This window comes from Chinchilla lanigera, unplaced genomic scaffold (genome assembly GCF_000276665.1).
Source record: "Chinchilla lanigera isolate Chin_1 unplaced genomic scaffold, ChiLan1.0 scaffold00064, whole genome shotgun sequence".
NCBI classification, from domain to species: Eukaryota; Metazoa; Chordata; class Mammalia; order Rodentia; family Chinchillidae; genus Chinchilla; species Chinchilla lanigera.
Window position 1 is genome coordinate 8,182,349 of NW_004955465.1, and position 13,864 is coordinate 8,196,212.

Below are 13,864 nucleotides of genomic sequence, written 5' to 3' on the forward strand. Positions count from 1 at the left end.
ACTAGTGGAAGCAACACAAGCATATGTGTCCAGTAGCATGTATTTGTGTCATGAAATTATCCCATCACCTGGAGTAACATCACAATCCAACTTATAGCTTGGTTCCACTGCAGGGGATTAAGCTCCCTACAGTCTGTCGGTCCCTCTAAAATCTCTGGGTAAGTACACAAAACAATTAGCAGAAGGAAAGCATGCAAATAGGAGAAATCTGAAGGAAGGACTAAAGTGGGAGTGGTCATCAGGCAAATCACACACAAAACACCAGCAGGTTGTTCACCTCCTAAAACATGAGCGGGGCCCACAGGATGGTAATGAGACCCAGAATATACACCCCTCAAGGCCTAGCACACAATACAGAATTATTTGACAAAGAACCAGGAATGGCTGGGAGTGGTGGTAGACATCTGTAATCCCTGCACTCTAGGAGGTTGAGGTAGGAGAATCCCAAATTAGAGCCCAGCATGGGCAACTCAGTAAGATTTTATCTCAAAACAAAAACAAACAAAAAAGACTCAGGAGATAGCAAAGGCCCTCAGTTCAATTCCCAGTAACACAAAAAGAAAAAATAAAAGAATTAGGATACTATGACAATTTCTCCATAGAAGTCAATCTAACATGACCTAGATATTGAAACTACCAGACAGATATCTCAAAGCAATTGCAACTCTATTGCAAGTACTTGATAGGAATGAAAACATAGTCATTCTCAGCAGGAGAAAAAATGGAAACTATAAAAGAAAAACTCCATTTTTAAAATAAGAAAGTTCTGAAATAGAAATTTTATTTGATGACCAAGGTAGCAGGATGGAGATAACAGATAATGGAGTCAATGACCATGAAGACAGAACAACAGAAATTAATCAATCTGCAAAACAGAGAATAAAAGACAGGGGGAAAGTGAGCAGAATCTCAGGGATTCCTGAGACAGAAATCAAAAGATTTAGCATGAGTATTTGTTATGCTTTGTGTCTGGATGTCCCCTCAAAGCCTCATGTAGTCAGAGGGCAGGCTTCTAGAGTTTATGATTGATTCATGGTCCAATGTTGGGACTATGGGTATGAGTGCTACACCTGCCCTGGGGCGGGTAGTTTGCATACAGTGTAAGGGAGGGAAAGAGGCTGCTTGCCACTCCTCCCTTTATGCTCTCATTGCTGTACTGTCTTCCACTACCTTGAATGGAGACGCCCTGTGCCATGTGTCACTCTGCCTTGGAGTCAGCTGAGTATGGACTGAAACCTGCACAAACTGTGAGCTAAATAAACGTTTCCTTCCTTAATTTTGGGCACTGGGTATTTTGTCTCAGCAATGAGAAAAAAGTAACCAAGACAGTATTAAACAAAGAAAAGCATACCTGAGATATCAAAATCACACTGTTGAATAGCAACGAAAAAATTTTTTGAAAGTTCCTAGAAAGAGACACTATAGTAAGTATAGGTGAACAATAATTAAAATGATTATGAATATTTTTCTTCAGAAACCATGGAGGTAGAAAACAATAAAACAGCATCTTTAAATTGCTGAGAAAGAATAAGATTCATCAATCAATTCTATATTCAATAAAAATATCTTTCACAATAATAAAGAAACAAAGGAACATATCCCCAGCACACATGACCTATAAGAAATGCCAAGGGAGATTTTTCACAGTGAATGGAAGCAATAGTAGAAAGAAATACATATCTTCAAAAGTGAAGAAGAGTCAGAAAAATCATAAGTACCTAATTAAACACAAAAGACTACTATTTTAGACTTAAGTTATTTAAAATACATATGCAAAAAGTGTAACATTAAATGGTGAGGTTTCCAATGCATGTAGACATAATATATGTAACTATAACACTATAAGGGTAACTAGAGAGGGTGATAGAATACTGGAATGGATATTTTAATATAAATAAAACAGACCTAAAGAAAAAGATTATCAGACATAAAAATAGATATTTCATAATGATAAAAGCAGCAATTCCTTGAGAAATTGTAACAGCAATGAAAATGTATACACCTAACAATATAGCCTTAAGAAAATATGAAGAAAAATTGACAGAATAAAAGGCCAGAATAGACAACTCCATAATCAGTAGAAAACATCTTTCTGCAATTATAGAATACCAAGACTAAAAAAAATCACTAGGCACAGAAGAGCTGAACACTACTAGGCAATCGCTTTGATGTAATTGACATTTATAGAACATTCTACCATAGATTTCTTCTCAAGAGAAATGGAAACATAGCTATGCAAGGGCTTTTATACAAGTACTCTCAGCAGCTTCATCTTTAATAGCCAAAACTGGAAAGAACTCAAATGTCCATCAACAAATGAATGGATAAACAAATTAGGATGGGTTTATACAATGAAACAGTACTACAAATAAAAAGTAATGAACTGATATGACCCTGATCGATATGCATGACAATAAGAAAAGATCTCAAAAGTGTTAGGGAAAGCAGTCAGGTATAAAGAATACATACTCTATGATTCCGTGTATCTAAGATGCTAGAAAAGGCAAACTAACTGACTTGACAGCAGAAGATCAGTGTGCCCCGAAGACAAGCTGGAAGAGAGGGTTGGCTGCAAGGGAACTTGGTTGGTGATGAAAATGTTTATTACTTTGTGGTGATGGCTTCTTGGGTGCATAGAAATGTCAAAAACTGACAAATCATACACTTCAAATACTACTTAAAGTTCATTATACTTTAATGATACCCTAATAAAAGTGGGGACATGTTCAGTTTATCCTAAGGACAGGGTTTTCAAAGCATGTTCATAGTGTGAGTTCTTCACGAAATTATCTAGGATATTTGTTTAAAGCCTCCTAGTTTGCATGCACCAACAGCCTCTGACACTCCATGAATTCGAGGCATGTCCACTATACTGTCCAAGTGACTGCTGATCACACATCTAAGAATCACTGTTTAAGGCCCCATTCAAAGGCCACCTCCTCTATGAGGCCTTCACCAACTCAACTGGTAAACACAGCTCTTTCTGTTCATCTCACAAAGCTTGCTCTCAAAAATGGTACTTATATAGTATGTAGGACCATGCTTCAATGATATAGCTATCCGTGCTAGTCAGCTCTCCATTACTACTACAAAACACCTAAGATAATCCACTTATAAAAAGGAAAAATTTACATCATCTCACAGTTTTGGAGGTTTCAGTCCATGGACAGTTGGCCCAGAACTTTGGGACCTGTGACGTCATCATGACAACAGTGCACAGCACAGAAGACTCCCCACCTCCTGGAAGTGAGGGAACAAAAAGAGGCAGGAAAGGGCTGGAGTCCCAATACATCCAAGGGGCACACCCCCAGGGGCCTAACTTCCTTCTAGGAGGTCCCACCTTTTAAAGATTCCACCACTTTCTGATAGCACCAAGCCAAGGACCACACCCTTAAATCACAGGCTAACACTGGGTCATTTAGATCTAAGTATAGCACTGCCCTGCTGCCTTTCTAAGTTTTCAGATGGAGAAGGTAAATGGTATTCATTTTTGTAGCTTCCTCTTTGTCTAGCTCAATGCTTTGCCCACAAAGGATGCTAAATATATAAGCAGTGTGTCTACTTGTATCTAACACCATGGCTAGGTAGAGCCCTGGGCCTTGCAATCTAAGTATCTTCCAACATAGATCAGTAACACTAATCCACTTAACTGTACACAGTATAGAGATCATCTATCAAAAGGAGGAACAGACCAGAAATAGATTCACACTCATACCAAAAAGAAACACTGAGTATGCCAAGTAGGCAACCAAGCAAAGACAAAGTCCACAATTCCTTGGAAATGTGCACATAATGTATTTAGAAATGTATGTTTCACACACCTAGTGATCCATATTCCATCTTGGATGTAATCAGCACAAGACTCTGGTACAATCTTTCCAACACTCCCCTCTCCTCACCCTGCCCACTATTCCTCTGTTACAAACACACTGGGTACTGTGATCACTGCTCTAATGTCTGTGTGCACTGTGATAGGCTCAAAGGCAGGCAAAAACTCATTCAGTCTTCTATAACCTTAGTAGGACTTCAAGAAATATTGGATAAATAAATGAGTAAACAGTGATTATTTAAAATTGGAAACTGTCCATGCAAGTATTTAGAAGGGTTTCCCAAAAGAACCAATTTTTAAATTTTCACAAAGAAGCAGATCCTGTTCTTGAAGTTATTTTCCACTACAGATCCTCTTCTTTCCCCTTGGTCTATGTACAATCTTCTAAATTTCACAGGGGCTCAATCAAGGATAAATTCCTTCCCAGTTCCATCACAGGCCATAGTCATCCCTGGCAGTGCTGTAGACGTCTGAGCTCCATGTGCCACATGAAAAGACATCAGCAGCCTGACTCAGCCCAGTGGGAAACAAGACTGTAGTATTTGGGGACATGACTCAGTCCTGTCCTCAAAACACTTTCTCAGAAAAAAAAAAAGTCATCATAAAAATGGTCACCAATCACATCACAATTGACAAGTCTAAGGAGCCTGAAAGCAATGGAGAAGATACTACAACCTAAAAAAGAAGAAGAAAAGTAAAATTCTATAAGTCATTTGGACAGCCTTATTCCAAGTCTCAGAACACATATCTGCCATAATCTACTGCGATGTGTAACACGTTTTCATCTACTGCTTAAATTAGAAACCTCATCTCATCCTTTGACTAAATGCACTGCATCACAGAAGATAACACACCAGGTGGCATAGTCCTTCTTAAAAGGTATCTAATTACAGAACAAGTGAAGACTTGTTTGTTGTTTATTTTATCTGAGGATTCAGCTCATGGATTTGGTACTAGAAATGGAACCCAGGGCCTTCACACTGAATTACATCCTTGGACCTTTTTAATTTTTTTAATTTTTTTTTTTTTTTTTTTTTTTTTTTTAGACAAGATCTCAGTAAGCCTCTAAATTGCCCGGGCTCACCTTGAACTTAGAAATCTCCTCCCTCAGCCTCCCAGCCACTTAGATTACAGGCGTGCATCACCATGCCCAGATTTGGTTTCAATTCTGTAGTTCACATTAGGTACAATGATCTATTTGAAATCAATTTTTAGCCATTTCAAAATCATGTAATTCACCACTCGGGCAGCATTGCAGAGTGGTTAACTGCTCTAGAAAGACTTGGGTCAGTTTACTAGTGCAATCTAGCTATATGATCTGGACCACCTTTCTCAGGCTCCATAAAATAGGGATACTGACAGCATCTATCTCAGAGCTCTCTGACTAAGGTTAAATGAAGACAGTGTGCAAAACACGCTTTCGGTGATGCTAGCATACAGTGACACTCAAATGATGCCAGCTCCTGCCATTGCTCCGATATCAGCTGATCCAGTTTCCGGTTATTTCAGCACTTCCCAGCCCTCCATTAGAACCTTAATGGAGGCTCTACAACCATCCATTACACTCTTCCTACAGGTTCTCACTAAAGACAGGAATGAGTGTTCGCTTCAGCAGCACACACCCTAAAGACAGGGAATGAAGGAGAGGAAGGGAAGAGAAAGGTCAAGGAAGACAAGGGTAGAGGAAGTGAGGAAGGAAGAACATGCTGGAAAAAAGCAGGGAGTAGGGAAACTGAACTCAGAGGACTGCATCACCAGTCCCTGTCCAGACTGCAGGAACTCAGAAGACAGAAAATCAGCTGGATTTGCAAATAATGTGTGCGGGTGGGGACTGCCAGGCAGAGAATTTAAAATGTTTATCTGGAGAAGTCAAAACACCTTGATCTCCAAGAACACAGAAAAGAACTTTGTCATAATAACTTCAAGTTCAAAGAGCAAAATCTACACAGAATTCCTTTTAAAAACTGTCTCGTCTTCCATTTCTTTAGTCCCTCTCTCTTGCAAGTTATATAATTTCAATTTTATGGGGACAATTTCCCAACAACTTGAAGTACATCCTACCATCACTATGAACCCCCAAAACATATGTGCATTTTAGAGGTGTGTGAGTGTGCATTTGTGCACATATATGTGTATTTTACTTTGCCATTCCCTTCAAGAATACCTGACACAGCTGATCTAATTATAGAACAGCTATCTCATTAATTTACAATAGTGGCTTGGAAACTTGTTTCAGACAGCTATATTCAGCCAAGTTACTGCATGAATAAGCCTCATATGAACCCCTGGAAGATACTAGAAAATGTACAGGAACGCACAATTAAAGGGACAATGGATAATGTCAGCTGATCACCCCATATCTGCTTTGGCCCCTGACACCAGGTACCTCTGGAGGAAACCTAGGATTTATTTAATTCTTTTCTTTAAAAAAAATTAAAACCACAGAAGTGTGTGAAGTCAGCTCCCACCCAAGAGGATATTAAATCTGACATACTTGCCCCTCATATTTTGAACTCACATCTTTCTATTCCAACCTATACACACCTACCCACTGATTTTTCTTTCCTTTTCGTTTCAGAGTACTTTTTTTCCCCTCTAAACTCAATCACTCAGTCTAGAATCATGGATAAAGAGATGGCTACAGATCAAAGCAGTAACTGGCTGTACTTACTTAGAAATTGATTCTGTGATTTACGGGATGGCCACTGTTTAAATATTTCCTATAAGGAGGACCCTCTGTTGATAAATGTCTCTCATCATCAGAAAAAACTTAAATATTACAACAACAATTGATCTCCTCTGAATGTTTACTGTGACCAGACTCTTTGCCAAGCACTTTGTACACAGCACCTCAATTAATCTTCACACCAAAACTATTAGGATGGCATCAGTGTGTCCGTTTGACTGTGAGAAAACCAAAGATCACAGGAAATAAGCAACTTGCCTGAAGACATGCAGCTGACAATTGACAGAGCTGTAACAAAAACCCCTGTGTTTCATGCATCCAATTGCAAGTCTCACAGGCCTCTTGCACAGGCCCTAATTTCACCCTCTCCTGATGCTTGCCACTAGGACAGCCCTTCAAATATCTGAAGACCATCCGTGAAGCATCTGGTACTCTGCTGAGTTCTCCCCTACCTTCCTCAGCAGAATGGAGAGGTGTCTGTGAATTCATGAAACCTAGACCCCTACAGAGGAAAGGCCATAAGAGTAAAACCAAGGAACAGTGGAATAAACCCTCTAGCTCCACTTGCTTTTAGCTTCTTGTTTTGATCGTCAATTTTAGAGGTCACATCCCTAAGCAGTATACTCTCAGTTCTGCTCTCAGTAACATTTCTCACGTACAGTCACTACAGTAAAAATTGTTCTAGCAGTGTTTTAGTGGAGGGCTGCTTTTCTCTAGCTCAAGCTGGTTAAAACCACAGACCCCTCAATTTGGGACCTTTGCAGTAGTCAGATGCACGGCCTCTTGACCACACAGAGTCAGAGATTCCATCATGAAATCATACTACTGTGCATCCAACGCGAAGCCTCAAAGTTGGACCGTGCATATGTAGGCTATTCATTAACTTTTCCTTGCCTCCAACAAATTTTCCCCATGCCTCAAACCATCTTGTTTCTTTATCCCATTCATAAACATAAGCATAAACCATTTCCCAAAAGTGGGATTCAGGGGTCCCACTTCTTCGCTATCAGCATCCTGTGAATAAACTCTTGCAAAATTCACTGTGCGGTGCTGAGTATTCAGCGCAGTAGGCAGAATGGGCCTGGCTGGGTGACAAGGGTAAAACAGGAAAGCCAGGCACCTGTCTCCCAACAACACAAGATCCCACCTTTCCTGTCTCCTCAGTTCCACTCTATCTTCTCCAGCCCCATGAGCTGACATCATAAACCATGGTCTACCATGTTTGTAGTCACCAAGAAGGACTCGCATCCACTCTGCGGCAGAAGGTCCCATAACCAACCGAGGGGCAGAGCAGGCCTCCAGGGCCATACAGTGAATGTCCTTCTACAGGAGCAGGCCCGAGGGGCCCAGCACAATCCACCAGCTCCTATCTACTTAGTGCTTACTGTGCATGTGCTGAGCTCACATGCTCAACCCTTCACTTTCCCTGAAGGATTTCTACTCCAAGTAACTTTAAATTAAATTCAGATAGTTTATTTAAAAAAAAAAAAAAAAAAACCCTCACAGCCTGAAATTAAGTTTAGAAGCAATCATTTGTCTAAAGCAATGGCCCTACAGAAAATAGCGGGAAAAACCTTTCTCAAGTACATGTAGCTAACAGTAGAATTGAATCAGTGACCTTATCTTTCCACTTTCCCTCAGTTGATGGCACTGCTTACATGGAAAGTGGCAAAGTACTCAGCGTTTTGGGCCTTAGTGTTTTTATGTTATGTTTTGTGTATTTATGAAATATCTGCTGCATTTGGGATACTGTGCTGAATGCAATACGAGCAAAAAAGGATTACGCATTGGCTTTGTTCTTTAACAGTGAAGACAAACTGCACTCACGGGACAGGTACCAAATGCCTCTGGAGCAGTTAGAAAGCAACACGTCCACAAGCAGCAGCCAGTGCTGACAAGGAAGACCCGCAAAGACGAGAGGCCTGTGCAAAACGCGCTGGGAGGAGCGAGGCCTTGCAGAGTCCAGCGCCAGAGAGGAGAGTGGGGACCACGGAGGAGAGGAGGAAGGCACTGCTGCCCCAGGAGGAGTAGCCTGTAAAGGGCCCTGCCACAGCAAGGCAGTGTCCCTTGAGACACCGGTAAATACAACACAGGACTCTTTTCTACCTGAATTGACCAGTCGCTGTTCCATCACCCCACAGCCAAGAACTTCCAGCCATTCTCCACGGAAGTTGATCTCCATCTCGAAGGAAGGATGAGTAAAAGGAAAGTAGCAGTCCACCCATCGAATCTCCAACCCTGGAGAGGTGCCAGGGAAAAAAACAAGGCATTGTAAGTCTCCCTTTCCTTGTGATCAAGTTTGCCCTTTGGCTAATGACACCAATTACATTCTGAGTAAAATAAATAGCAAACAAACTAATTTGCAACATGTTAGGGTGAGGCAATAAATCTTAGAACTTGTGAAAAACTAGGCATGTCTCTCCCAATATGAAAAACACTTTGTGTAGTTCCAGGACCCTCTAAAACCAAATCAATCACCTGTCAATTCCCTGGAATCACCTGACAGTGGAAAAAATTAGGCCAAGATCAGGAGAAGGGAGGTAATCCTGTTAGTTTTTATAAATGGCAATGACATCAATTCACTTTTTAAAATAACTACATTTTTCTATATTGCCCTCCACATTTGCATAGCAACTGATTAAAGAAAAACTAAGGCCTCATGTTTAATCATAAGGGTCAAATGATGGACAGGAGAAGAGATAAGAAAAGTTAATCAATTAACAGATGAGGGGGAGGCTTTCGCCTTTCTAAATATATATTAAAATCTTCACTCAGGGCTCACCACAGCCTACCACCAGCATTTTCCACTGCACCCTGTGGGCCGACAACCCTTCTGGACAGTAAACCCCCTCAACCTGTGCAGAGCAACAACTATAGTATTTCTCCTTATGGACTGTCCTTCTGTCCCAAGCATTCCCTGGTTGATATAATCCTGCTCTCTTTCGTACAGCCTAAATGGATCTATGCCTTCTTCCCTAAATCTGTATTATTTAAAACCTGCTCTTAGCTCTGGTCCTGTGGACCTATTTCCAATTGCTACCTGGCCCTGTTGCTGGTAGTTTTCAGAATTTATCTCAGGACTTTGTCCTTTCCTGGTTAGTATCTATAATGGCTCAACAAACTCTTTTATTTCAGAGATCCCTTGATCTCAAGAGTTTTGGTTTTATACAACCACATGACTAGTTTTAGAAAAACTGATCAACTCTCCTTCTGGTGAATATGCTTTAATTTTTAAATATTGCTTATAAGAGACCAAAAAATTATTATATCATTAATACAGTAAGATTTATTTGCCAGGTTTAAGGAAAACATTTAATAAGCAAGACATTGTTCCTACAGATGAATGACAAATATATTTAAATCTAAATAAACACAAAAAGTCATCCTAAATGCCAGAATGGATTTTGAATAAGCAATCAAAAATGTGGCACTTCTGACCAATGATATTATTATTTAACAAAGGAAAGGACAAATGAACTCTTCACAGTGACACCTACAGAGCAGGGGTCCGGGACAGAGGAGAACAAGACGAAGTCACCTTGCTACAGGAACCGACTCACCCTGATAACACCTGCCCTGTGATTCAAAGTATTCGATGTGCTCACTCAAGACTATCTGTACTTTAAATCTTATGAAAATCAGAATGTGAAATGAATAAAAAAATAAAAATCCCTAATTACAAACAAAGAGTAAAATAAAATATAACAGGAAGTAGAGTGTGAGATCCTCCTCAAATGGGAAGGGGATCAAGACAGAAGGGGGAGGTGATGAAAAGGGATTTGGGATGTGTTCCGTACAGGTACCAAGTCCATGCAAGCAGCGTAAACATTGCACACTGTAAAAATGTACTAATAAAAATTTTTTTAAAAGACAAAAATTGCTTTCTTCTCTTAAGCACTTACTATGTCCCTATAATCCCATTCCCAGATATGGAGGAACACTTGTGAGAGGTCACGTGTCTCGCCCGAAGTCACACAGCCAGCAGATGACCAGAAGAAACCCTCGTCTGCTGCTGAGGAAAGTGCACCATCTGAAAAGTGTTGACAAATGGCCCCAGGAAACATCACCACGATCAAGAAAGTGAACACATCCATCACGCCTAAAAGCTTCCTTGTACCTCTTTGCGGTCTTCCCCTCTGCCTAGAGCCCCACCCTTTTCTCCGGCCCTCGGCATTCCTAGGCACCCACAGATCTGATGAGATAGCTGAGTTGGAATTCTCCTGGAGGATTTTATAAAAATGGAATCATGGAGAATGCACTCTTGTCTGTCTTCTTTCACTTAGCGTAATTCCTTAAGGTTCATCCATGTTATGACATGTAGCAATAGCTTAATGCCCTTTCCTGCTGAGCAGATCTTACCTATGCTTTTTTCTGTTAGGTGGGCAGGGCCAGCTGCTCCTCTTGCAGGCCGTTAGGGAAATGTCCCCAGGTTGCCTGAGTAGTCCAGACTTGTCTGTGTGAAGCTCACATGTGCAGAGCAGTTGCTTATTTGTAACCAAATCTAAGAAGGTATCTGTGTACCTGTGTGCTTGCCCTGCTTTGGGACCTGCAATTCCCTATCAATATTTTTATAAAAAGCACGAAAGGCAATCTGGCTGGCAAGCAGAAATGTGTGAAGCCTTGGCATGTAAAAGTGAAGCCAGGCAGACTTGCAGACAAAATCACTTTTGTTCTTCTTTAACTTCTACTAGGTAAGTACAAACCATTTTATGCAGTTTAGAAAAATAAATTTTGTGTACCTAGCTTTTTTATTCTGGGCTTGAATCTTACTGAAAACAGCAACACAGTCAGGGCTAGTGTTGATTTCATCTCTTATGATTAAATATTACCCAAGTATTTGGAACATGTTAGGTGAATTCTGCACAAGTTAATTTCCTGAACAAAACTTTCACAAAAATTCTTCTGGTCTGGCTATACAGAGCTTAGTTTATACAGTTTTATACCTCACAGTTTTATACCTCACATTTATTATATGTATACCTAAAATATCCTAGGTTTCCCTAAGGTCAGAAAAAGAATTTTCAAGACATTAGTAAGCACTCAAAATAATCATCTGAAAAAATAATAATAATCATCTGTTGGTTAAACAGACTGTTTACCATTGATCAGCAGAACATTGATCATCATTCTATGATCAATGTTCCTCAGCCCTAATTAAACGAAACTGCATGCCTCCACGGGAGCCACACCTCACAGACAGAGGGCCCAGTTTTCCGGCAAACGTGGGGTTGGTGCTGATGATGTTGGTGCAGTACAAGAACAAAACCACATAGCAGTGTAAGGTCTCTTCTCTGAAGGAAGCTCCTCTTGCTAAAGGCTTCCAGTTTATTGCTTCTATAATTAGAAATACATAACTTTGGATTTGTTCTATAATGCTGAACCAATTCTTAAAATAAAATGTCCACATGTTGCATTGACCTTTGGTCTTTGGGGCAGAAGACCCTGACCCCCTTAGTCCTCACTTCCTTCAGGCTCAGTGATCACACAGCTGTCTCTCTGGGTAGCAATCTAAGGAACTGCTCCTGCTGAAAACCGCCCCCAGCAAAGCATGACAGGCAAGGAAGCTGTTTTCCAGAAGGCACGAAGGTGATAAATATTAATGATCTGCACATCAGAGCCCGATGATAATATAAAAACTAAAACAGAAACCATATTGGCAAACATTGTGTCCAATGAGAATGAGCCAATTTTAATCCTGATTCCCTCAGATCCTTTGCTAAGTTTTATTTTAAAAAGCAGTATGACCACCAGGTATGGTGGTATATGCCTGTAATCCCAGCACTCAGGAGGCTGAGGCAGGAGGATTGCTGTGAGTTCAAGGCCAGCCTGAACTGCATAGTGAAACCCTGTCTCAAAAAAAAAAAAATCATATGACCCTGCAAAGAAGGCCAAATCCATGCACCATTCATTTCCGCTGTTTAACTACTTTCTTCAGTTACCAGGTTTTCCTCCTTTACATAAACAAAAATTCAAATCTGCCAAACCTACTTTTGAGCAGCCTATGGTTCCACTTCAAACATAAACAGTAATTCTTTGAAAGTAAAATAAATTTGCTAATGTGTAATTTTAGCAAAAAATACCATATTCTTTTATATATTCTAACAACTTAAATTTCAGTTACATTGACAAATGAACAGTGCTTTCTTTTAAATCATTGGTATTACAATTATTTATTAGACATTTTGATATTAGCCTGAAAATACATTTTCTTGTTTTTGCCCCATGACCTCAAAATTACTGTACTACTATATCTTGCTGAAAACTCTTCTTGACAGTTATGCATAATAAAAAGATGACACTAAATAACAGGCTCGAAATGATGACATATTTTGCCTGTCAAGTAACAGGATTGTGCAAAACCATTCACTAAAAACTAAGCATTTTATATTATATATTAACCTGGGGAAAATTTTAATAACCATGTCCAAGACATATAGATTCATATTCATTAGACTAACCTCTTATTGGGGTTATAGAGGGAATTTAAACCTTATGTTTATATAAGGTTTATATGTTTATATAGCTAATGGACTCTAATGTCAAGGTCTTTTCCTTTTTCTTTCTTTTTTTGAGGGGATAATAACTTCCTTAAATCACACTTACACATAAAGTTTAGAGTTCTTTAGAACTCTGTGAGATGACAGCAACTGCTAAGGAATAAAAACCTCAATTTTCAGCCCCGAGCAGAGGAGAGGAAGGTCTGCCTTAGAATAAATCAAACCTGAGTTCAAGTCTCAGCTTTCTGTGTTTCTCCCTGTGAAACTATGGGAAGTTCATGCTTCTCCCGGGCCCCGCTGTCCTTTCTCCACAGAGTGAGCAACCACAGCTACTTCAGCCCGCGGTTTGGGAAAAGACCCTGCGGGAGGCCGGGTTCTCCCTCGGAAGAGAGCCTCTCCGGGAAGCCTGGGCACTGCCTGCTTTCTCTTCTGAACAGCAGTGCTGAGTTGGTTCAAGGATTAAGACAGCCCAAAGTCTAGAAGCAGTCCCGCAAGGGTGACCCCAAAGTGGCAAGTGGAAATTCCTTTCACTATGGTGACAGGACCCCACATGTAAGTCCTGCAGTAAGAGACCCAATTCTTTCTCAACTCCAGCGGATACGCACGCTGCTCTCCGACCCTGCGACCAGGGCCAAGAGAAAGGGTCACACCGCACCAGCCCACGCACAGGTCCCGATCTGGGCACCTTGGGAAGACCAAGTGGGTCTTCCACTGCGCTAGCCTCCTGTGCAGTGTGACAGTGCCTGACCAGCCTGTCTGATATCTGTAAACATGAGCTGGACTTCACTCCACTGCTCCAACTTCACAACAGATCTCACACTTAATGAACACAGCGCAACATTCAATTTCCAG

The 13,864-nt window shown here is 40.5% G+C and overlaps 1 protein-coding gene across 6 annotated transcripts in view; it reads right to left on the reverse strand.

Annotated features, from left to right (window-relative positions):
- Fars2 (phenylalanyl-tRNA synthetase 2, mitochondrial) overlaps positions 1 to 13,864 on the reverse strand; it is a 467,635-nt gene that overhangs the window by 304,234 nt on the left and 149,537 nt on the right. For 5 of the 6 annotated variants that reach the window (XM_013521841.1, XM_005398876.1, XM_005398877.1 and 2 more), the window contains one exon: positions 8,622 to 8,753. The exons of the other annotated variant lie outside the window; for it this stretch is intronic. In XM_013521841.1, the coding sequence (XP_013377295.1) occupies positions 8,622 to 8,753 (132 nt within the window). The remainder of the gene's footprint in view (positions 1 to 8,621; positions 8,754 to 13,864) is intronic. 6 annotated transcript variants of the gene reach the window in all.